Here is a 27,148-nt window from a genome sequence, read left to right on the forward strand (position 1 = left end):
ACTTATAACACCCCTTTTTTTTGTCGGTGGTTAAAAATATAACACTTCACAGTTCAGACTATACAAATATTTAATATTACTAACGTTATTCGTAGTTCGCTTGGTTGGGTTACAATTTCTTTAGCATTTTATTCCGTTAGGCATATATCCATTTAAAGTTGCGAAAACATTATAAAATACCGTAAGTTTTTGCAACAATGAAATCAATACCTTTCCTACTTGGAATAGTTACGGTTATATTAAACTGAAGGATAACAGTTGCAGTATAATTAAATATGATACTGTTAAAATATACTTCCTAAACTCTCAAGGCAAATCCAAAACAATTTGTAATAAAATTTGCTTGGCCAATTTGACCATTGCCTAGAATTGGTACTTAGCTTCTCATAGTGACCTAAGTATATCTCTAATACGATTTGAACTGGATGTTAGTAAAAAGCATAGCACTTAGCATCTAGATAAAAATAAATGAAGACAATTGAAAGTCGCTGTTACCATTGTCTGAATGAATGTGAAGGTTAGCGTATCGAGCAAAACCTAATCTTAGTTCTCATAAACATTAATCGTAATACACGATTTTGTGTTGTACTGTTCTACGGTTCTACCACGCTCCATGCAGATTGCAGATAATTAAGATGTCTTGCTACTATTTCGCATGGAGCTTGAAGATTCAAAACTCAATTTCACTTAACTAGGCCACCTGTCTGGTTTCCCTTGCCATAATTATTTGCATTGGAGATAGGAATAAGGATGTGAAAATACCTGTCAAACTTTTGGTGCGCCCCTGTACCTGACCCATTGAGCTGTCGCCATGTGACGCGTGACGCGTAGGACATGGCTGGTGTCACATCGGTTCCAGTCTGTGACGTTGAGGCTTCCACATGTGATTATTATAATGGTAGTTAGTACTTAATTTGTGATGTTTATGTGCGGCTGTAGTTTATATGCTGTTATAACTTATACCATAGCTTATACCGTGGAGTGTGGTACAGCAATATTGTAACATAATCGTATTACGATTTACGATTAAAGTGCTAATGAGAACACTCGAGAGCTACAGTCAGTCTATACCTCTCAAGCACCACTTTAAATTCGCCTTCTTTCGCCATTCGACATCTAGTCTTGACTGTAAGCGCCAAGGCAAAAATCAAATCAAGGTAAAAATCAAATCAAGGCAAAATCCCAGTAAACCAAATAGGCGTGAGGGAATATTTCGGAACTAAAACCGTTAAATGACTTATTATCATAGCATAGCACTATACATTTTTTCCCATGGCTTTTTTTGCCATGTCTGCTTACTGCTATAACAATTTCGTCAGAAGCAGAACTCAGAAGTCATTATTTAAATGAATAATTGATACATTATTGCGTTTCGAACGTCTATTTACATTGGTATGAGAGGCGATGAAAATCGTTGATTGATGACTAGTGACTACGTTAATAACTTCATTCGGTTCAATGAAGAATACGATGATGTATTGTCTAAATCTGTATTGAAACTTTCACTGTTTGCGATACCATCGCATTTTTATTGTAATCTGTAAAGGCCCATCCAGATCTCTGAGAAGCGCCGAAGTCTCACCAATCTTAATTGCCTTCTCATTTTACGTCGAGACAGAACAGAGTCGCAAAACTTTTTTTTAATCTAAAATCTGCACGTTTAGAATGACTGCCAATTGGCATAGAAGGGTTTCTTTCTAGGGTAAAAATGATAAACTGAGGGTTTTAGGAAATCGTTCAGCGTGTGACGTGTACTCTATAAGTCCCTACAATGTTTCGATGTTTCTTTTTCGTTTCTACGTAACAATTTCGCGGGTGATCTGTCGACCTTGCTCGCGAATCGTGTGCGTGCGCCTTAAAATGTAAGACTACACGAATTCCTATTTATGTAAGCTAATTTCGTGACAGACTTGGACTTTCTACTTGCGCAATGTGGATTAACTGTGAGCTTATCAATTTATTGGTTATCTCCGTTCACGAGATTTACATTGTGTTTTTGACGTTTTAATGGCTCCGGGTTAAAGGTTTTCCTGTTACGTCATTTCGTAATTAAAGTTTATGAAGGCACTTAAATAACAGCAATGCAATATCAATATCAAAAATGACTTAATAGCATCTAATAATGGTAACATTTCATAGACTTGCTGTAACGCTTGGCGCTCCTTTGCTCGTAAAATATTTTGTATCTTCGCGTTAACAGACACACAAGGTCGGAAGCAAGAAATACAAAATATTTTATATGAACTTTAACCTTTATATTTCTTTTAGTTTAATAAAAATTTGAAACAGTTAACAATTTACAGCTTTCCTTGAGGTTTCAGTTTCATCGTTCTAAGGCTCCGTGTTCATAGAAGTTACAGTTTATTTATGATTATGAGCATTGAGCGCTTTAGTCCCGGGAGTCCCCGGGCTAAGGTCCAAGTATAAATACACCGTGAGTAGGTACGAGCTAGCGACGCAGGAGTCCCCGACAATGGTCCCGGACTTGGGGGCCCCTGGTTCCTTAACACCCCCACGGGTGGGGCCCCTTTAGAAACGCCACTGGTTTAGTAGAAAAATATTATATCTTTAAACGAGCAATTCTAATTGGAATCTCAGAATCGGCTCCAACGATTTTCATGAAATTTAGTATATATATAGGGGGTTTCGGGGGCGATAAATCGATCTAGGTAGGAATCATTTTTAGAAAATGTCATTTTATTCGTGTTTTATCGAATACCGAGCAAAGCTCGGTCAAACAGCTAGTACTTATTAATTGATCGAAGCTTTTAATAAAAATGTGGGTTTCTTTTATTTATTTTTTATAATACTATCACGAGTTAACGAAGCAAACTCGACCGTGAAAAAGAGTATGACCTTATGACCGTTTTTACGGTTAAGAAGCTATTTTCTGAAACAGATTCTCGTGCTAACCAACCGCAAAGTAGGTTAATGTTAAAAGTTGTGTACCAATTTAGATTTAGGGAGTTTAGAAGTTTAACAAAAATAACTCCTTCAACTTTCAAGGTTCGCCAATGCTCAATGCTTATTCGACGTTTGAAATATGGTTGACTGTGTATGAGTACCACCCGATGTTGACTTTTTGTTGTCCCTATAATAATATAATTATTATATTTTGTTGCTAAATCATATTAATTAAATGTAGGTATGATATGGAACTGATATTGCGTCGTTTGCGTTAATTGTTTGCCAACGTCCATACCACGTTGAATACACCGGTTCTCGTCCGATCACCGAAGTTAAGCAACGTCGGGCGCGGTTAGTACTTGGATGGGTGACCGCCTGGGAATACCGCGTGATTAGAGATGGGCGATGGGTAAATACCCAATCTACCCACCTGGGTATTTACCGGGTAGATTGGGTATTTACCGGGTAGATTGGGTAAATACCCAAAAATGGTGGGTATTTATAATTTAGCGTACGTTTTTACATATTTTTTTTTAGTAAATCCTTAGTAAAACCTCCATTAAATAATGCAAATTTGGTCACTAGTTCGTAACTGTTCGAATAAGCCCCTTTAAGTCTTAAACTAATGTATGTTTGCAATACAAAACCATGTTTTTCATGAATTTCGGCCGCATGTCAGGCTGTGTTTTTGAACTTTTTTCCTAAATTTTGGTTTTGTATGTGTGATATTAATATTCTTTAAAGTATACTGCCTTTTAATGGTGATAAAGTTTTGAGAATTGAGTAAATCGTCTTAGTGGACGCCTTCATCGTTAAGGGAAACACGCGTGCGAAATTTCAAAACATTCATCACCTTTAGGCTAAACTTTGAAAAATTCTAATATACATAGGTTCTCGTAATTCAATATTTGTTAGTAATTGTAGGCACTTAATACGAAATATTGTTGTGTAATTGTGTCTAAGAAATTATAAGGTTCCACTAACTAACCTTGAGCCTATACTATTACAACCTCAAGGTATAAAACCTCTTTTTAGGTAAGAATTTTGTGAAATATAATTATAGTGGATGCCTACTTTATTAGAGGAACACGTGTGCAAAATCTTGTCTCCTATATAACCAGTACACAATGTCACGATGACCCACTGCAGGCCACGCCATTGCCCGCCACGCCTGAAAATCGTCCGCCATCATACACCATTACTCCGTTTACACAATGGCGATGGCTAGTAGTGGGCCAGTATGGTCAATTGTGAAGAGGCACCTTTACAGTCTTGACACCTATATATTATGTACATGCAAATTAATGTATTATGTAAATGAGTACTGTTTTGTATAAACGCAACTAATGATCAAATATAAAAAGTTCTTGGCCTGTGCGTTACTTAAAAGAAAAAAAATCCCTTTGAACCGTGGGAGAGCGATTCTTCGGTACGAATGGGTCGACTCCAAAAAAACCGGCGTGAAACAGCGCTTGCACTGTGTTTCCTTCAACACGCAAAAGAGAATGCCGATCTTATGACATGTCCTCATGTCGTCCAACTCGACCCTTTATGATGAGGGCGGAAACCGCCAACCGGTATGGTTGGTTATGGTAACGAAGTATGAGCGTCATGTCGGATATTCGGTTTTATCAGCGCTCAGTGCAAGTAGCTCCAGTGAGTTGGCTCCGGTCTTTACGCGTCTTTTTTGGCTCAACTATCCTACTCACATAGTTTCGGCTTCTTGAAAGACAGCTTTTTGAGAACCCGATACTTAAAAAATGTGACCGTTCCAATTCTTCCAACAGCAGATCAATCGCTATAACCTTCTCGAAGATGATGGAGTCCATCATCAATAGCCAGCCCCTTCGACACTTGGACGCTCAGGGATTACTAAGGCTCGGCTCGGCTCTCTTGGCGTACCTAACTCATCGTTGGCTCAGGCGATTGAAACTATAGGTATTAGCTGTCAGTTTGGATATATACAATTCCACTATTATCCAAGATTCCATACATCCTAGAAATAATGCAAGAGGGTCACAAGTTTCTTAGCAGTCGTAGTTGATGGTGAATGCTCTGATACTCTATCTGTTGACGCTGGTATCCCTCAGGGCTGTGTGCTATCGCCTACCCTATTCATACAGCATATCAATGACATGTTACAGACCAACGGCATTCATTGCTATGCAGATGATAGTACAGATAATGTGACTTCTCGCATATTTCTCGGGGTGGAATGGGGTAGACGTAACTCAGTCTAATTTAACCGCACCAAAACACAAGTCAGCGCGTTCACCACAAAAAGTCACCAATGGTATATCCTTGTTTAAGGGAACCACTTTAACAATCTTCCCCAGCATGAAAATTGGCGTAAACATTTCACCAAAAATACTAAAAGAGCTACCAGAAAGTAGAATCAAATATCTCACACAAATCCGCGTGTATTTAAAAAAAAATTGTCCCCCCGCAATGTAAAGTAGAGATTATAATATTAATCCCCAAACCCGGAAAAGATTCATAGGATGAAAAATCTCACCGGCCTATAAGTCTTCTGCCAGTGCCCTCCAAGGTCTTAGAAATACTCTTCCTGAAACGCATGATGCCAGAAATCACAGCGAATAAACTGTTATCCGATCACCAATTCGGGCAAGCCAAGCGCATGGGACCGTGGAGCAGGTACACAGACTGGTAGAAGAAATTCAAAAAGCTTTTGAAAGCAAATCTTACTATTTTTCTGGACATATCACAGGCCTTTGATCGATTATGGCATCTTGGACTGTTGTATAAAGTTCGTAAAAAGCCACCCTTAAACTTCTACCTCTTTATAAACGCATACCTCAGCAATAGATATTTCTATGTTGAGTACGGAGATAGTGGCACATGTGTCCATGAAATCGAAGCAGGAGTGCCGCAAGGCAGTATATTTGGCCCTTATCTCTATCTTCTGAACACATTAGACCTTCCAAGTACTGATGAAGCTCTGACATAATATACATACGCAGATGACACAGCAATCCTTGCAGTAGACCAAACAGCCCATGGAGCATCGGCAAAATTGCAAAGAACCTTAAACGAAATATCATAGTGGTTAAAAGATTGGAGGATAAAAGCCAACGAGAATAAATCTGTCCATATAACTTTCACATTAAGACACGAAACATGTCCAGAAGTAGAACTTAATCGGATAAAAATACCACAGTCAAACGATGTTAGATACCTAGGACTTTATCTCGACAGGCGATTAACATGGAGAACACATATATGGAACAAAAGAAAGGCTTTAGACAAGCAGCTACGAAAGCTTTACTGGCTGATAAAATAAACTTATTTTGTATAAAAGCATACTCAAACCCATCTGGACCTATGGGATGCAGTTGTGGGGCACAACCTCCACATCAAACATAGAAATTCTACAACGATTCCAATCTAAAACCCTGCGTTCAATAACTGGAGCCCCATATTATGTTACGAATAGCCAAACCTACAATGATCTAAAAATCAAGTATGTAAAAGAGAAAATTAAAAACTCCCTTCAAAACTATTGTAAAAGGATAAAATGACATCCCAATATATTGGCAAAAAAATTGATAAAAACTCTACCAAACCAAACATTCAAAAGATTAAAAAGACGAGCCCCACAAAATCTTCTGTAAATAAAGATAAATAGTAAATATATAGACGCATCAATGGATGCGTGCCATACAAAGAAGAAATTCAAAACGACTAGTTCAATGTCTAGAAGTCAGATCGCTAGCAGAATGAGAAGTTAAAAAATCAGAAGCAAATCAAAGCAAATCAGATTTTATATAAGATAGGACGTGTTATATTTATAAATAATATAAAATTATACCTACATATTTTTTTAAATAATTTCTTTAACCAGGTACTTATACATTGTCTATTTTAAAAGTAATTTTCAAGGGTCCTCTAATATTTTTTCTAATATTTTTTTTAAATATTTTAAAGGTTTTTCAAATATTTTAAATTATTAATAAAATAATAGAATGTAAATAAAAAAAATCGGCCAAGTACGAGTCGGAATCGCGCACGAAGGGTTCCGTACCATAATAGAGAAAAATTAGGACAAAATTTGTGTTTTTTGTATGGCAGCCCCTCTTAATTTTTTTATTTTATATTGATGTTATTATTAAATATTAAAGTTAACATCCATCTAAACACTGTGTAAAAATTCAAGTACCTACATTTTGCTATTATTGATAAGATAGCAGAAAAGGCAAAAAAAAAACACGTTTGTTGTATGGGAGCCCCCCTTAAATATTAATTTTATTTTGCTTTTAGTATTTGTTTTTATAGTGGCAACGGATATACACAATCTGTGAAAATTTCAACTCTCTAGCTATTACCGTTCTTGAGGTGGTTGTGACTTAAGTATTGAATTTTATCTACCCGCCCTTTTGGGTAGATACGGGTATTTACCGGGTACGTGAGGGTAAATACCGGGTAGATGGGTAAATACCCAGGTACGTGCCCATCTCTACGCGTGATGTTGGCTTTTTGTTGCCGGTATATTTTATGTTGCTTTATGTATAACATCGACATCAGCTGCTGTAGAGTCGTTTGCGCATAGTTTTCGCCAACGTCCATACCACGTTGAATACACCGGTTCTCGTCCGATCACCGAAGTTAAGCAACGTTGGGCGCGGTTAGTACTTGGATGGGTGACCGCCTGGGAATACCGCGTGATGTTGGCTTTTTGTTATACCCACGTCAGATAAAAATAGCTTATTTTCGTAGCTCTCCCCAATATTGCCCGATTAGAATGTCACACGTGTGACTTTAGGGGAGGGGGCCAGGCCCCCCTCATTGTTTATTTCCAAACCAACTAGCAACATACTAGCTGTTATAGCCACGATTAAACTACCATGGTCTTAACCAGACCAGTAGCTTAGACCCTTTCGAAAAAAGGCTTTTTGTTGCCGGTATATTTTATGTTGCTTTATGTATAACATCGACATCAGAAGAGTCGCTTGCGCTCAGTGGTCGCCAACGTCCATACCACGTTGAATACACCGGTTCTCGTCCGATCACCGAAGTTAAGCAACGTCGGGCGCGGTTAGTACTTGGATGGGTGACCGCCTGGGAATACCGCGTGATGTTGGCTTTTTGTCTTCTTGTTGAATATATATTTTGTTGCTTTATGTATAATATCGACATCGGTAGAGTTGTTTGCGCTCAGTGTTCGCCAACGTCCATACCACGTTGAATACACCGGTTCTCGTCCGATCACCGAAGTTAAGCAACGTTGGGCGCGGTTAGTACTTGGATGGGTGACCGCCTGGGAATACCGCGTGATGTTGGCTTTTTGTCTTATTTTAATTTTTAAATCGCTTCATGGACTGAATTTTGGCGTCTACATACTCGTCAGCAGTATATAATAATATGCTGACGAGTTACGAGAATATTTAACAAAAACCGATTAGAATTAAAATTGCATCATTGGTATTTAGTGTTAAAGAACAATGGAAAACCATAACATTAAAGATTTAAATGGTGTTGGAGTTTTCCCACGATTTCGGTTAATTTGTTCAGTGCGCGTGCACAAAAAATAGAACAACTGTTATCCGTTATATTTTAGCGTAAAATGTAAATACTTACATAATATAATATTAATTTTAATTTCATACTCATAATTTATAAATAAAAACCAGTTTAAGCAATCATTATAACTTATTTATTTTATCTACTTCCTTTTGAACGTGTTTTGAACCAAAATATAATATAAGATCTTTGACATGCAATTTTATGCACTTTAGATCCCAACTTTAAATTCATATTAACTACATTTTACTATGTATATTATGTTACCGTTAATATGCGTAAACCAGTTAGACTGTAGATTAACAAGGTATTCTGCAGATTATCTGGGTGAGTCAGATAAAGTGAAAAAGTTTATTCTATTCTCATTTTTTTATGAAATAAGGAGGCAAACGAGCAAACGGGTCACCTGATGGAAAGCAATTTCCGTCGCCCATGGACACTCGCAAATCGCAATATCAGAAGAGCTGCAGGTGCGTTGCCGGCCTTTTAAGAACAGGGTAATAGGGGAGGGTTGGGATGGGAAGGGAAAGGAATAGGAATAGGGGAGGGTAGGAAAGGGAATAGGGTAGGGGATTGGGCCTCCGGTAAACTCACTCACTCGGCGAAACACAGCGCAAGCGCTGTTTCACGCCGGTTTTCTGTGAGAACGTGGTATTTCTTTCTTGGTATTTCTCCGGTCGAGCCAGCCTATTCGTGCCGAAGCATGGCTCTCCCACGTCAATAGGTTCTTGTTTGAATTAAACAAGTAATTTATTTGTAGAGAATTATATACTTAATAAAATTTTTTGGATATAAGGGTGCTTTCACAAAAATAGGGCAACTTTTGAAGGTATTTCGTCTTCATCATTTTTATTTTGTTATTAAATTCCCTGTTAGTGTACATGATAGGTGATCAAGAAAATTATAAATTTATTCCTTTGTTTATAAACAAAGGAATAAATTTTTAATTTTCTGCAAAATTTTACTCCACTAATAAAAATATAGTACCTGGATGACCGAGCTTTGCTCGGTATAGCAAACACTCATTGACTTCGTGTTACTTAATAACGCCACCTGCTGGTCGTTAAAACAATTAGTTGATCACATAATAGTATTATTATCCACCAATTATTAGATGTCAGGAAGAGTCATATTTTTCAATTTATCGATTATCGATAAAACACGAATAAAAAGACACTTTCTGAAAATGATTCCTCCTAAGTGTAAAGTGATATTTTAGTCCATAATTGTTGTCACAGTGTGTCGAGGGACCGCCAACAGTGTCTTTTGCATTTTGTATCGCCATGTCACTGATTGTCTCGATTTGGTTCGCTGAAAACTGACCCTTAAACTTTAATGTTATGTGAAATCAAACATCTACATTAGCGGTCCCCCGACACACCTTGACAACAATTATTATGGACTAAAATATCACTTTACACTTAGGAATTATTTAAACTTAAAGTCAGTAAAATATATTATCTCATTACTTTTTAAAGTTGTTTGGCGGGGTTTTTTTTAAATTTCTTAATTTAATTTTATTTCATGCTTTTTAAACTTGTGTTTGTTATAGTGCAGAATAATTTCTATCATGTTACATCCCAATGAATACAATCTAGGAATGTCCTTTTGAATGAGGCCGTCAATATGAGTCCGAACATGAAACCTCCACTTTGGGTTCATATGGAGCTCGGCTCCTATCTAAGAATCCAGGTGATGCTGCAGCAGCAGCATGCAAAAATTTACTGGTTATTTACGTCTTACTAGTTGTCGCAATTAAAATGAGCCCAAACACGAAACCATTGCTCTAAGTTGGTGAGGAGTTGGGTATCCTATTGATTACCAGGTGATGCTGCAGTACCAGGTCAACTTTCCACAATTAATGTGTAAATATTAATTTTTTTTATTGCATTCTAGTTCGTGACATTTATATTAATAAATGTCACGAACTAGAATGCAATAAAGCCTACCAAACGCCTGCAAATTGCTAATCGGCCCTTCACGAACCAGATGAACCGCGATTTTTCAGCACGGAGCAGGCTGATGGTAATGAACTATAGCTAAGAACACTCTCAATTAAGTCAGCTTTTAAACAAAAAAAAAACTAGATCAAAATCGGTCCAGACGTTTGGATGCTACGATGCCACAGACAGACAGACAGACAGACAGACCGACAGACAGACACGTCAAACTTATAACACCCCTCTTTTTTGTCGGGGGTTAAAAATACCTTAAACCATAAACATTTTAATAAAACGTAATACTTTGACTGTAATTAATTTACAAACTCACCACCGACAAAAATCCATTTCATCGAAATATAAGTATTAACTAGGAAAATTAATAATTATACATTTTATCTGAATAAATTGTTAGTAAATCTATATTAAAATCTTCTGACCCCGAACAATTTTGTTTCTTAATATTTATTTCCAAAGATATTTAAAAAAACATGAAAAATAGAGAAGATGCGCCCCTAGTAACTACAGTTTTATGCTAAGCTAAAATGAATCTTATTGCGATGCGTATACGCTTGGTCTTTGGTTGTGTGCAAGGTTATAGTTTTGGATTGAGATTTTATCCCCGCCTTAACTGCTGCTGGTTATGATTTAGTCAACTCTGACAATTTTGAATTCCGTATTTCCGGTGACCGTACGTTGTTATCTCCCGATAGCTGATGCAGCGACATGCGATGTCGAAACTGTGACGTCACAATGTCGTGTTCCACTCCACACGATTGTACATTGTTCATTGTATGAATGAGGTGTGCCAATTGCCAAATGTCGGGTCGGGTAAAATGTGACAAACGGCCTGATGATGATGAATGATGGCAAAAAGATATGGAATGTATGCTGAAATGGACTAAAGGGCCTAGGTAGGGCCTAAAGTCTAGACTCTAGACTATTGCCAGATATAACATACAAGAAACAATATATCCCACTAAAACATAAATGTATTTAATGGAGGGCCAAGTTCAATAGAGTTCGACAAGGCTGTTTATGAACGTGGCGAGAAAAGGAACTAACGCTTCTATCATACAAAAACGTCATTTTTGACAGTTCTCCTTTACCAGCAGCGCACATTGACTGACATTGACACATTCAATTAAAGCCTTGTCGAACTGTACAAACATTATTCTTGTCTATGGACTTCGCCGTAAAAAGGATGGAGATTTATATGAGTGCCAAGTTCCATAGAAAATTGAAATATTATGTAGGTATATGTATAATATTGTATAGGAACCATTTTTTTGGTTTTGGTGGGATATCATTACTTTTTGTAAAGAAAACTTTCCGAGCAAGGGTAGACACCTTAATCTTCTTAGTTAAAACATACATAATATTCGACTATATTGAATCGCAACCTTAAGAGGAGTCCACACCGCCCTTTTTTCCATACAAACAAACGTTGTCCCCTGTTTCCTCCCTGGATAATGCTAGTAGAGTTATAATTTTTTTCCTGAATATCTAAGACCACTAATACAATGTCCCTATGTTTTCTTTTTTTTCATAATTTAATTATTAAATAAGATATGAACGTTCAAAAACCCAAAAAAAATGGCCAGATTTTCCGCTGTGTTCAAACGTCCAGAAAACAGATTTGGCTAGATTATACAAAAAAAGCAAAACATAGGAACACAGCTCAAGCCTTTTTTTAATCTTTAATGAAAAAAGTACTTAGATCGGTTAAGTTTTGGAGAAGAATCAGGGGACAACGAATCGTTGATTTTCTGGATTTTCTGCAGTTGTCTCTATCGCGTTCTGCGGTAGAGGCTCGAGGTAAGGGAGACAGCTATAGATATTACACGTACTTTTTTTTCATTTCTCTAGGCCCTGGTGTATCCTCTTAAGGGGCTTTTTCACTCCTTCCCGACAAGTGTCGGATATGCTTATCTCTTATCTCTCAAACTTATCTCTCAAATACTTCATCTGTCAGATACTTATCTGAAACTTACCAGGAATTGGGGAAACAGGCAGGTAAGGCAACAAGCAAATAAAACAAAGAAAATCCAAGCGAATGGAAAAGCAGCTACCATTGAAATAGTACCAGGAGGCATTGAAATAATACGGTATAATTACTAATGAACAACCATTTTTTTTGTCAGAGCGGGACATCTGCGGATTTTTTTTTTTTCATTTCATTCAAAATTTTATTTTTATATTATTACTAGCTGTTGCCCGCGACTTCGTCCGCGTGGACTTCAGTTTATAGCGCGCGGTGTCAACAAAATTGTTGTTAAATTTAAAAGCTTTTTAAAACCCTAGTACCCCTTAAATCAAAATACCCAAAAACAGCACATAATATTTCATTATTTTAATTTAAACTTTATTTATGCCAAATTTTAAAGCTTATTTAGCCCCCCATTACACAACTTTACCCATAAACAGCTATAATTTATCATTCATAGCAGCATAGATAAAGTACTGAGTAGTGACTAATTAAAAATCGTATAAAACAATCTAAAGAATCGAAAAATATAATTTGAAATGGTACCACATCTTATAGAAACTTTTAAAAACAAGCGATAGCGCGATGTAAATGACTCTTAGGTCCATCTGTTTTGAATTTTTGGAAGTAACTTAATTTGAACAAATTTACGCATTTTCACCCCCTTACAACCCCTTTTTCCAGTTAAAAAGTAGCCTATGTCCTTTCTCAGGCTTCAGACTATATGTGTACAAAATTTCATTACAATCGGTTCAGTAGTTTTGGCGTGAAAGCGAGACAGACAGAGATACTTTCGCATTTATAATATTAGTATAGATTAGTATAGATTAATTATGAAAGGTAAATACAATTGATTGAGTATTTTATTTATGTGTTTCCAACCATTGACTATATTATGATGCAACTTACTGTGCGGAGGTTAAGTTACTTAAATATAATAGCTGTCTAACAGACAAACAGAAAGACGGACGTCCTCACGGACGGACGCGCGGACGGACAGACGGACCGACGCGCGACGGACCGACGGCCAGATGGACAGACGGACAGATACAGATACAATAAACGTTATTTTTTGGCTTTCATAATTTATAATAAAAGTAAAATAAAATAAATATTTAAGTGGGGTCTCCATATAAAAAACAATTTTTGCCTAGTTTCGCTCTGTCCGACTCGCACTTGACCGATTTTTTTGTTTTTGGATTTTTCCCTACGCTTGTACACACAATTACCGAGCTGGGTTCCAAATTTTAGCCTTCTAGGTCATCTGGGTTAGAATTTTGGTCTATATGTCAGTCAGTTAGTAAAAAATAAGTAGATTTTCGGACGTTAATATCTTAATAACCGTTTGAGCTGTGTTTATGAAATTTAGATCATATATTTATCACGCAAGTTTCATTATATCAGCCAAATTTGAAACGTTTATGTGAAATAGTTTCTGAATTATGAGGGGGTCAAGAGTAGCTGCAAATGGTTCGTGTACACGCACAGTGTGTATATTACACAGCACCGTGTGTAATATACACACGGTGCTGCTCGCCAGTTCTGTTATGCTGGAACTTGGCTAGACACGCGGAAGTGTAGAAAGTATTGGCTAAAATTTAAAAATCTAAATTATTTTTTACTCCCTGGAAGATTTCTTCTCAAAAGATAAAAATTAATTAGTTGTTGAAAGATAACAAAGTTCATAAAATATATTACTACCCATATATTATATAGATAAACATACTAGTATAGTTATATAATAAGAAATATTGTTAATAAAATAAAATAAAATTAAGATACTCATAAGTTATAATTATAACATTTCGCATTGTTAACATATTGTAAAAATCTATACTAATATTATAAATGCGAAAGTATCTCTGTCTGTCTGTCTGTCTGTCTGTCTGTCTGTCTGTCTCGCTTTCACGCCAAAACTACTGAACCGATTGCAATGAAATTTTGTACACAGTTATTCTAGAGTCTGAGAAAGGACATAGGCTACATTTTGATGTGGGAAAATATCTTATTTCCATGAAAATATCGATGAAAATGAATTCGCATTGCGCGTGGCCAGCGCTCATCCCGGGGGTCCTGGGTTCGAGTCCCGCAGGCGGAACAAAAAGTTTTCAATGTTCCTGGGTCTTGGATGTGTATTAAAATAATATTTCAAAAATCTTAAATATATTTTATGTATAATATTATAAAAAATCCAGAAATATATCGACGCGATGTAATGAACATTTTAGTTCTAATATGATTCAACAGATGGCGCTTTTTTTTTACTTCGTTGGAACATAAAACTAATCATACTTATTAGTTATTATGTTTTTTTTTATAGTTTTTAATACGTTAGAATATTATGTTTAATAATATTATCACTTGCTATAATAATAATCAATCTATCTTATCTTATAGAACTCCTACTGCATTTCTAAGGAGTTCGAGTGTGTTGTGTTGGCCTATATTCCATCCAGAAAATATATCAATGCAATCAACATTTTAATTCTAATATATGAAAACAGATGGCGCTTTATTTTTTACTTCATTATTATAACAGAACTAATCATACGGTACCTACTTTATTATATATTATTGTTTTTATTCATAACTAGCTGTTGCCCGCGACTTCATCCGCGTGGACTTTAGTTTATAGCGCGCGGTGTCAACAAAATTTGTGTCAAATTTAAAAACTTTTTAAAACCCTGGTAAGTGGTACCCCTCTTAGGGCCGCGCTACACTGGAATGGCAGCGCTGAAAGTGCTTGCCTCGCCGCTGCCATTCCGGTGTAGCGCGGCCCTTAATTAATCAAAATACCCAAAAACAGCTGTGCAGTGTGCACATAATCTGTACTAATATTATGAATGCGAAAGTATCTCTGTCTGTCTGTCTGTCTGTCAGTCTCGCTTTCACGCCAAACGCCAAAACTACCGAACCGATTGTAATGAAATTTTGTATACTGATAGTCTAAAGCCTGAGAAAGGACATAGGCTACTTTTTTACTGGAAAAAAGGGTTGTAAGGGTCGTAAATTTGTTTAAAAAATTCATAATAGATGGCGCCGTGCGTCTTCTACATCGCGCTGACGCTTGCTCAAAAGTCTTTCTATAAGAGGTGGTATCATCCTACATTTAAGTCTCGATTTTTTTCGATTGTTATATCTATTCTACGGTATTAAATAACTCAGTACTTTATCTGTGCAGGCAGTGACGTAACCTTAAGAACAAATTTCACTAACGACTGTTAAAGTTAATGCTCGAATTAGTATCACGTTAGCTGTTTTGTTTTTCATATGAATGAAAGAGAAGACAGGATATTTTAACAAGCTGTTAACACTAACAGACGTTGGTGAAATTGGGGCTAAACCTATCAATGATAAATAGTTTATGGGTAAAGTTGTGTAATTGGGGGGCTAAATAAGCTTTAAAATTTGGCATAATATATAAAGTTTAACATACAAAAATGAAGTACTTATTGTTTGCACACTGCACAGCTGTATTGATTTAAGGGGTACCAGGGTTTTTTATAAAAGCTTTTGACACCAATTTTGTTGACATCGCGCGCTATAAACTGAAGTCCACGCGGACGAAGTCGCGGGCAACAGCTAGTATATTATAAAGTATTTTGTTCACAATTTTTAAGCAAACGCCTGCACAAGGTACTAAGTCTTTACTTACAATGTTTGTATATTAATTACTTAGTTTGCAAATAAAATCTTTGAATCTTTGAGTCGTGTGTCTGTCAGTTAGTTATAAAGACGAAGGGTCATCGGTGACCCAGGCCCGGCGCCAATGAAACATATCTCAGATATTTTTTGTTATTTAACGGACATCAATCACCATGTTTTATTTTTTAGTTTTAGTGGCTAACAGTAAAATTGCCTTCGTAAGGTAAGATACTTTTTTTCTATAAAATGTGATAAGTAAGTACTTATAATTTTTTCTGAGTATTTATAATGTTTCGATAAAGATATATTACGTATCTCTCTTGCACTTACTATTAAAAACGAGAATATAGTTCATACCTATATTTTTTACATGCAACAATAATTAGTGGCTCGTTGGCTATTATAGCTTACGCTGCTTGTTTGACCATGACATGCTATAAAATGTGATTACATAATATATATTTTAAGTATATATAAGTATATATATATATATATATATATATATTTTTTTTTTTTTTTTTTTAAATACCTACCTCCTTTACATACCAGTCTCCCTCATTTAAGCAGTTAGGTAGATTATTTTTAACTAGCCATTACTAATTATATTTCGTTTAATACAAGAAGAGTCATTCATGTAATGAAGTTAAAAATTTACGGTGTGTAACATAAATAAGTGATAATACTTTAGGGTGTGTACCATTTGACAGACACTGTGAAAATTGCAGCGCTGAAAGCTTCTTTTTGTGATTTGTATGGGCAAGGGCCCGAGCATCACAGGTTTCCCCGTACAAAAGTGAATAATAAATGTTGGTCTTTTAGCGCTGCTACTTTCACAGTGAACTCTCTACAAGGAACACGTACATACTCTAAAGTATTATCACTTATTTTTGTTACACCCTGTATAATCATCGTATACAGTACTTCTAAGTAAAACAAATATTTTTTGCCTTTCAGGGGCGATTTAAGTAAATCAGCAACTGAAATTAAAAATGAATATATTTGATTATTTATGTCCATAAAAAAAGAAACAAAATGAGATATGTTTCGTTTGCGCCGGGCCTGGGTTAATTTTATATGGATCGTGACCCTTCTTCTTTGTAATAATAATTATTTACCTAATAAATTAAGTTAGCACACGAAAAGGATAAAATAATTAAATTAAGAAATTAAAAAAAACCCCCGCCAAAACAACAGCTTTAAAAAGTAATGAAATAATATTTACTGCCTTTACGTTCAAATAATTCCTAACTTGTGTAAAGTAATATTTTAGTCCATAATTGTTGTCACGGTGTGTCGGGGGACCGCCAAGTAAACTACAACCTACAACCGCCAAGTCGCTGATTACCTATCTTGAATCTCGATTCAGATCGCTGTGAATTGATCCTTAAACTTGTTATGTGAAATCAAACATCTACATTAGCGGTCCCCCGACACACCTTGACAACAATTATGGACTAAATCTAAAATATTACTTTACACAAGTTAGGAATTATTTGAACTTAAAGGCAGTAAATATTATTTCATTAAGTACTTTTTAAAGTTGTTTTGACTGGGGTTTTTTTAAATTTCTTAATTTAATTTTATTTCATACTTTTTACACTTGTGTTGGTTATATAGTGCAGAATAATTCCTATCAACAGAATCATATTCTCATGATTGCCGTCTATCAATGTCCTTTTCGATGATGCCGTTAATATGAGCCTAAACATGAAACCTCCACTTTGGGTTCATACGAAGCTCGGTTCCTATAGAATCCAGGTGATGCTGCAGCAGCAGCATGTAAATATTTACTGTTTATACTTTATCTACTTCTTACTGGTTGTCGCAATTAAAATGAGCCCAAACACGAAACCTCTGCTCTATGTTAGCAAGGAATTGGATATCCTATTGATTACCAGGTGATGCTGCAGCACCAGGTCAACTTTCCATTATTATGTGTATACGTATATTGTATATTCACAAATGTCACGAACTAGAATGAAATATAAAACCCATCAAACGACTACAAGTTGCTAACGGCCTTTCATGAACCAGATAAACCCTGATTGTCCAGCACTGAGCAGGCTGATGATGATGAATTATAGCTAAGAACACTCTCGATCATGTCAGCTTTCAAACAAAAAAAACTAGATCAAAATCGGTCCACCCGTTTGGATGCTACGATGCCACGGACAGATACACCTATTCCTATACAAAAAAAAACACAATTTTTAGCCTGTTTTTACTCTGTACGAAACAGCGAAGTCGTAGGAAAAAGATTTTAACAAACAAGTACTTACTTATATTATTAATTTATTACATATTATATTATCTGACTCCCAGGGCTTAGGCCTAAGCCATTTTAATGAAACTGCCTTTTGTTTCCTACATTCTGTAACAATTATGTTGTTTCGTAACAAACATTATCACTTTATCACCATCATAATTATATCATTTTATAATTTGTTAATTATGTGATTCAAAATACAATTTTTTATTCGAGTAATAAAATGAATGATGTGTTTTTTAACTGTTTTAAATGCTGTTTTAATTTTATACTTAATTAAATTATACTTTCAAAAGAAATTAATGTAGCATGTCATGTCATGTCATGTGACATGAGAAGTGAGAACGGACATTTTTGTGGTATTTTTTAGGAAACATTAGTACTTAATTCTTATTATGTTAGTAATTTATATTGCGGCAAAAATTAAAAACACTCCCAAGATGGTTTCAAAATTTCGCGATCAAGAATTTAAATGGTTTCTCTATGTTAGATAATAATAATAATAGGTACAATTTGAGTATTTTTAGATATAGAAATGAGCTCTTATATCTTTTCAGGGAACGAGTGACAGTGACGTCAGTGACCGCCGAGGAGCCGCCCACAGTGCAAATGGGAACCATCAGGACGGAAGAATACAAGCGCGATCTAGCAGAATTCCAAGCGCGAAGGTCCTCCGTGACCAAAGAGCTCCCAGACACGCCCGTTAAGCGGAAATGCGGGCGACATTCCCTTCCGGTGTCCTGCACCGACTGCACCGGCGATCCAGACAGAACGTTCAACTACGAGAAGAAATCCGCAGCCAAGTACAAGAAGAATCACCGACGCACGCGCAGCGCGCAGGAGGACCAATACGACACCCCGAACATACAGTTCCTGTTTCAAAACCAAGTGTTCATGCCCGGGAATTTTCCAAGGGCGTACTCGGAGCCGAAAACCCGACGGAAGGTCCGCCGCTCGCCGGAGTTCCTCGCCCAAAGACACATCGAGTTTGACGATAACCAGGCGGTTTCGCCGCCGCTGTTCTACAAAAATAACTCCCTGCCTTTCGACGTCAAGGAGTTTCTGGAGAGCCACGAGGAGGTAGACGGAATGGCGTCCGGAGACAAGACAAGTCCTTGTATGAAGAACGACAGTTGCGAGGAGATGATGGAAGTTATGAGCGAACTGAAGAATTTAGATCGCTGGGCCGACGACCAGTTGGGAAACCAATCGCTTAATACGACTAAGTCTGACGATTCGAAGGTAAACTAATGCCCGTTTTCTCCAGACTCCAGCCACTGACTTGTGTTAGGAATTAGGATGCGTGTTCACTGCAGCTGCGTTGTGAGAAATGTGTTTTTGAGAACTAATAGAATTTTTTTTTTGCCTGACCAAAGTAATCGCAGTTATTCTTTTGAGTTTTAAAACAAATGTTTTGCAAGTCGCAACGCAGCTTTAGGCGTCATATCAGTGCCCAGTGGTCATAAAGGGTGTTCTCAGACCTATTCTAAAGATTTTGCCAATGGATATAATTGACACCAAAATTCTTAAGGTATTATTTTAAATACATTTTGCAGAGCTCAGCGAGCACTCTAGGTCTGCCGATCGTCAGTTCTTGCAACTTGGACATGACGGTAGAGAAGAACAATATCTGGACCAAAGGCACGTGGGGCGTCGTGCCAGTCCAGATGAAGAAATTGCCAGGAGTCACCGTGGAGCACGTGAAGAAGAAAATGTGCATGGAGATAAGTATATTGAGGTGATTATTAAGAGAGCCACGCCTTTGCTCCAGTGTATCTTATAACTTATAAGAAGCAGCTGATGTAAAGTTTACGTCTATAATCTGCTTATGACGCCGCGGCCGCACATGCGTCTATCGTACGAAGCTTCGTGCTATGACTTATGAAACGATACCATTGAACGATACACGCAGATCGTCCAATGGTATCGTTTTAAGCACGAAGCACTACGCAGGTACGGCCCGGGCATAAGAGTTATAGGATACCAATGTAAAGCAATCTGCAACTCACCATAAGCAGAGATAATATGCCTAATGAAGTCAGATCCCGAAGAATGTAAAAATTGGTAGACTCGTCGCTACTTACTGTTTCTATTTTAACCCTTTAACCGCCGAGCTTAAAATCAATTGTCGTGCCTCTAGCGCCGGCACCATAAATCGAAAAATTTATACCTACAACAAATAGTGATGTGTAATACTTATCTTTTTCGATGTCGATAATTTATTTCTTAATTTTTAATTTATATAAAGTATAAACTGATATCTAGTATTTGAATCCATAATGTTGTTAGTAAATATACAACGCTGGCAAAAACATTAGATAAAAACAGCTTGAAGAGTGAAGTGACATAATTTCCGATATTTGTTATTACATTTCAAATAATATTAATTTCATAGTTTACACGGATTAAATAATTGAGTTGTTTAAATAAAGGGCCCGAGCGTCACGAGTTTCCCCATACAAAAGTGAAAAAAAAAGTTGGTCTTTCAGCGCTGCTACTTTCACAGTGAACTCTCTACAAGGAACACGTACACACCCTAAAGTATTATCACTTATTTTTGTTACACCCTGTATAACCTACTACAAATATGGATTTTCAATAGTAGATCGATATCCCATCCCCTTTACACGCATACAATTTCATCTATATGTCGTAGCAGACAGACAGATAGGAAAGCGTTACTTTGTAATTTATTGTAATTTTATTTCTAATTTAAGTATCCAATACAATCACATATTTATCGATAACATCATCATAAGCACAACACTAGTGGAAAGTTCTGGAAGGCGGCACTCGCTTATGACGTCAGAAGCGGTCGTCTTTTTCCGACCGTGGCGCAGGGTGTGCTGACAACATTAGTTTCTAAACATGCAGTGATTGAATTGACGATTCCCATCCCTAGGATGGGAATCGTCAATTTAATCACTGAAATTTTTATACTATATTTATTATACATTAAGTAAAACAAACAAGTTTATTTGTTCAGTAACCAATGCTTTATTTGTTTTATAATAAATTAGTTAGTAAAAACAGAAATGTTTTAATTTATGTGGATTTTTGTATCAGTAAATCATTGCTTATGTCCCGTCCCTACTGTCGGATTTTTCCGACTTGGGAGTTAGACATCAATACACTTTTCTAAGAATATTTTCGGTAATTTATTTAACTTTAGACATTATTTTTAGGTCTTCTAATTAAGAAACTAAAGTGTAATCAATTGTAAATGATTACTTCGTTAACTATTTACCAAGTATAAACATTATTTTAATATAATACATTGCTATCAAACAAAAAAGGCAGATTAACCGAGTAGTGGTACTAGTCGTAAATATCCGACCTTGGCAAAATGGGCACGAAAATATTTGTCGGATTATTCCGACCTTGGCGGCTAAAGGGTTAAAGCATATTGCTGTCGTGATTTTATAGCAAACTCTGTCAACGCGATGGTAATATATTGGCGTCTACCAATTTCTACACGCTCTTGGACCGTACTTAAGATAGGGATGGGTTTTGATAAGTTGTTTCTGTTTGCAGAAAATGTCGCCATCCGAACATCATACTTCTAATGGGTCTATACCCGGACTCGCAGAACAACATACACATAATATGCGAGAGATGTGTTGATACGCTGTTCAATTTGCTGCATATTGAGGTAAAAATCTATAGTCTATTCGTGTTAGAAGGTAAGAAAAATTTCTACTAATGTTAGCAGATGTTGGATGAAGATGTTCAACTTCAAATCAACTATTATCTTCGTAACATGAATTAGCTATAAGTTATATAATGAGAAATGTACCATCAACCATGTATCCAATAAGTACCATATATAAATGATACTAGCTGTTGCCCGCGACTTCGTCCGCGTGGACTTCAGTTTATAGCGCGCGATGTCAACAAAATTGATGTCAAAAGCTTTTATAAAAAAAACCCTGGTACCCCTTAAATCAAAACAGCTTTGCAGTGTGCACATAATATTTCAAATTTTTTAATTAAACTTTGTATTTTATGCCAAATTTTTAAGGTTATTTAGCCCTCCAATTACACAACTTTACCCATAAACTATTTATCATTGATAGGTTTAAGGTCACGTCACTGCATAGAGTACTGATTTACAATTAACGTAAAAAAGAAATAACAATCGAAAAAAAAATAATACCACCTCTTATAGAAAGACTTTTGGGCAAGCGTTAGCGCGATTTAGGGGACGCACGGCGCCATCTATTTTGAATTTTTGGAACCAACTTAATTTGAACAAATTTACGCATTTTCACCCCCTTACAACGCTTTTTTCCACTAAAAAAGTAGCCTATGTCCTTTCTCAGGCTTTAGACTATCTGTATACAAAATTTCATTACAATCGGTTCAGTAGTTTTGGCGTGAAAGTGAGACAGACAGATAGAGATACTTTCGCATTTATAATATTAGCATAGATTAGGATAGTCCCTACTTCCTTTGACAAGAGATGATAAATGACATGCTTTATTGTAGAACAATATGCGGGCTTATTAAATTTGTACATAGGTACAACTTTAATAAGCCCGCATATTGTATGCAAAAATTAGCCTGGTACAAATGGTTCAATTGTGTTGGACGATGGGCAATAGACAAGTATGGCATTACGCTTTCGCCTACTTATTTTTTTTTCGACTATTGAAATATTCTTTATTGTGCACACTTATAAAGATACAAATTAAGGAGTACAAGAAAAAGGACAAAATATTCAGGTGTCACAATGGCGGCCTTATTACTAGGTAGCAATCTCTTCCAGGCAACCACCACGGGCAAAGGTGAGATTGCAGTAAAGAAGAGAAACGTGCATGTGCAAACAAAAGAATACAAAAAAAAAAACACAACATGCATAATAAAAATATACGATAATACTATACATATATATTATAAATATAATAGAATGATACTATACTTAAATTACTAATAGATAGACGACTATCTGAAGATACAAGCATTTTTGTGGAACAAATCGTTCCACACTCGTTATTTATCCGACACGTTCGATTAACGCCCACGCGTTTGGGCTGCCAGTGCTAGCGCTATGACCATCGTTTTCCTTTTTGCCTTTACGTAATTATACCCCTGTAGAACCGCCAGCCTGGTACAAATGACCAAGAATTTTTTGTCAGTATCTCCAGGCCTATTAGAGTAGAGATGAATATAAAACAGGACGTGTCGCTTCGAGTCTGCCCCAGTGTGACTTGAGCCTTAAAATGTCTATTTTGAATAAAAATTTATAAAGGACCTCGACTTTAACTTTTCAGGTCCGCATCCTAAGCGTTCAGACTTCGGTACAATACGCCCTAGACATAGCCAATGCGTTGGTGTTTCTGAGTATGCACGGCTACATACATACAGAACTCAATAGCACGTCGGTAGTGGTTACCAGTCATACAGCCAAGCTAGCTGATCTGAGCGCTTGCATGAGATTGAATAAGAAAGGTGGCAAGAACAAAACCTTTGATATGTATTCACCGGAACCACAGTATGTGAATTTAACAGGTAAGTTTTAGTGATTTTTCATTTTTGTACAAAGGTGAATGCCCAAAAATGTATGGACCAAAAACCCGTAATCGATTGAAACCATTTATATGTGGCATAGTAGACTACTTATACTGTATCCCAAATACAATGTCCTTTTTGGATTAAACAATCACCGAGTACTTTAGAAACGATCGTAACTAATTGACTTTTCTTATAGGAATCTATATGACATTCAGGACGACGCGATGCTACAACGATAGTGTGGCGATTAGTACGTAGTAAAACATTTTTAATACAGATGGACAGTGTTGTAATCATGTATTTATGAATTTAATGTTTTTATCACTTTTATATCTGACAGTATAGAATGTAAGTTTGGTATAGAAAATAATCTGTATACAATATGTACTGTTTTTTTAGGATTATTAAGTACACGATATCGGTTATATGATCGTTTTTTATATAAAATAAGGGGACAAACGAGCAAACGGGTCACCTGATGGAAAGCAACTATACTGTCGCCCATGGACTCTCGCAACATTAGAAGAGCTGCAGCCTGCAAGTACGTTGCCGGCCTTTGAAGGTTTTCAGGTCGTATTGAAAATATAGTGACAGTTTATTTCAGAGTTTTACAGTGCGCAGCAGAAAGTTACGCAAAAAACGCACGGTGGAAGACTGCCACTCATCAAAGTGATGAGGATGGTATATTTTTTTGCGTGGAGCGATGGCGAAAAGTTGCAGGTGGTATGATTCCGAACAAATTCTTAGAGCACTCCCCGTGATGCAACCGATAGAGAATGTAGAGTGAAGCCACTTGTGATTTGGTTCATTCTTAAAATATATATTTTGTCATACTTTTTTAGGGTTCCGTACCCAAAGGGTAAAAACGGGACACTATTACTGAGACTTCGATGTCTGTCCGTCTGTCTGTCTCCAGGCTCTTACTCAAGAACCGCTATAGCTAGACTTCTAAAATCTTCACAGATTGTGTATATCTGATGCCACTGTAACAACAGATACTAAAAACTAAATAAAATTAAGATTCAAGGGAGGCTCCCATACAGAAAACGTGATTTTTTGCACTTTTTGGCTCCTAATCTATAATGGCTATATTATGTGGACACATGATTTTTTTTCGAAATTCTCAATTATGTGTGTACTTTAATATTTAATAGCAAAATTAAAATAAAATAAATCATTAAGGGGGGCTCCCATACAAAAAACAAATTTTCCCTACTTTCGGTCTATAACGGTACGGAACCCTTCGTGCGCGAGTCCGACTCGCACTTGGCCGATTTTTTTTCTATTTAATTGTACATTATTGTCTATCAACATCGCTTTCACGAAAAAGATCACAAAACAAAGGAAATAACTACTTAGTTGATTCGAAGTAGATACCATACTGTGTATCTCAGATTTATTTTTTCAAATTATCGGTTTCGGTTATGGTTTAGAAAAAAATGAATTGCATATTTTCAATCTACTATTTATGCTCTTCTTTGCTGTACATGAATTATTTTAATCGACTATGGGTTTTTTTTGGGCATTGTCCTTTGCTTATGACATAATTTGTCATAATCCTAATATAAATGGTAGGTGCATGAAATTTTGCACAGTTATAGTTTATATTTCACAGTAATAACATAAATTTTTCATGCACTTTTTCCACTTTTATTAATTTATTTTATTACAATTATGTTTATGAATTAATCCTGTATATTGTAAATCTTATATCTTTAAACGAGCAATTCTTGTAGGTTGTAATGTCGGAATCGGCTCCAACGATTTTCATGAAATTTAGTAGTGCATGAAAAGTGTATGTTATTACTGTGAAACATGAATTTCCACCAAGAAGTTTCGGTACATTCAATATCATTTATATGGTGCAGGAGTGCATCGAACTAATATTATTTTGAAATTATGCTTTTATCATACATTTTTTAACAAATAAAACATTACACACACACATGAGAAATAACAGATTTTTGAGTGACAAACCTATACGTACGAATTATACTCTTATTTATGGTTGAAGTCTGTTGACAACAAGGTGACAAATTGAAAATGGATTATAGTTTTTTTATTATTGAATCTAAGATACAATACAATGCGTACACGACCAGTCTGAGATCAGCTGAGTCCCAGAGACAAGAGTTGAAAAAAATTGATCAAGTCAATATTTTTTACAAAATATAGGTAGTAGTCCTAATGTCGTTGAAACTAAGGTCGAATTTCGACCATTGGGCGATCTCTAGTAACTGGATAAAAGCATAAAGTAATGAAATTAACTTTGATATTATATTATTTTCTAAACCTGAATATGCCTTAATGGAAAAACTCAAAAACCACTAACAATTGAGTGGTAGAGAATCATCATAATATTATAGTCATTTTAGTAAACTCTTTCATTAAATTTTTATACTTAGTAATAACCAAGTACATAATTATTTTTAGAACCCCTACTAAATTCTGGTGACTGTGAGCCTCTGATATCAGCACGGTCTTCTGAAGCCTACCTCAGCAGCAGTGTAGTTAAACACTACAAGCAGTACTCCGAGTCAGAGTTGTACAAGTGGCAGGCTCCAGAGCTGTTTGTGCCCGATGATGAGGGGCTCGTCCGGCCCTGCTCCAAGACTGATGTGTACTCGCTGGCTCTGATACTATGGGAGTGTTGTAATGGTGAGTTGTGTTAGCATAAAGCTATATTATGAGGAGGATTTTTTATTTACTTGTGTAATATGCCTCTCACAACATGTGATGGTTACAAACTCCATAAACATTTGATATACTTTTGACTGCCATAAAAGTCATAAGACCTAACTATCATAACTCAACAAAGAGAATTATTGAGCGTAATATTTTACTTCTTGGATATTTATATCGGCTATTACTTGAATTTTATTATTGTTAGTTTTTAAAAGTTAAATAGCCATCTACCGAGCGGCTTAGAAGCTTTATGCACGTCCGTTCTTTTAGAATTCTTCCGTTAGATGTCGCTCTCAGATTGCGGCGCATTTCTACATCGCGCTATCGAAAACGCGGCACGTAGAATGACTACCGCGGGCCGCGCAAGTGTAATCATACTTACCTGGCGTAGGGGATACCGTGATCATGAAGGCGGTTCCCCCAGAGCGAGGCCCTTCCATTGCACTGCGGTCGGGTTGACCTCTGCGATTATCCCTAATGCGGATAACTCGGACGCGTAATTTTTGGTAGTGGGGACTGCGTACGCGCCGTCCCCTTCATTAATGTCATATTTTGTCTATAATGTCACTAAGTTTATTGGAAATTATTTAAATTACATAGTAAAATTAATATTAATTAATTATAAAGCATTTCGGTTGTATATAATATATTTGCATAATTCTGTAA

General features: G+C 36.2%; 1 protein-coding gene, 4 non-coding genes and 1 pseudogene across 6 annotated transcripts in view; all 6 read left to right on the forward strand.

Annotated features, from left to right (window-relative positions):
• Nucleotides 1-27,148, forward strand: part of LOC121734510 — a 44,918-nt gene that overhangs the window by 2,467 nt on the left and 15,303 nt on the right. For both annotated transcript variants that reach the window (XM_042125134.1, XM_042125133.1), the window contains exons 2-6: nt 18,841-19,525; nt 19,840-20,021; nt 21,818-21,935; nt 23,557-23,794; nt 26,231-26,455. In XM_042125134.1, coding sequence (XP_041981068.1) covers nt 18,893-19,525; nt 19,840-20,021; nt 21,818-21,935; nt 23,557-23,794; nt 26,231-26,455 — 1,396 coding nt within the window. In that variant the 5' untranslated portion in view covers nt 18,841-18,892. The remainder of the gene's footprint in view (nt 1-18,840; nt 19,526-19,839; nt 20,022-21,817; nt 21,936-23,556; nt 23,795-26,230; nt 26,456-27,148) is intronic.
• Nucleotides 3,189-3,306, forward strand: LOC121734553 (annotated as a pseudogene).
• On the forward strand, nt 7,480-7,598 carry LOC121734519. Its single transcript, XR_006036719.1, has one exon. It is a non-coding gene; the product is annotated as a 5S ribosomal RNA (ribosomal RNA).
• Nucleotides 7,890-8,008, forward strand: LOC121734522. Its single transcript, XR_006036721.1, has one exon. It is a non-coding gene; the product is annotated as a 5S ribosomal RNA (ribosomal RNA).
• Nucleotides 8,089-8,207, forward strand: LOC121734531. Its single transcript, XR_006036730.1, has one exon. It is a non-coding gene; the product is annotated as a 5S ribosomal RNA (ribosomal RNA).
• Nucleotides 26,857-27,018, forward strand: LOC121734558. The gene has a single exon (XR_006036752.1). It is a non-coding gene; the product is annotated as a U1 spliceosomal RNA (small nuclear RNA).

This window comes from Aricia agestis, chromosome 15 (assembly GCF_905147365.1).
Source record: "Aricia agestis chromosome 15, ilAriAges1.1, whole genome shotgun sequence".
Lineage (NCBI taxonomy): Eukaryota > Metazoa > Arthropoda > Insecta > Lepidoptera > Lycaenidae > Aricia > Aricia agestis.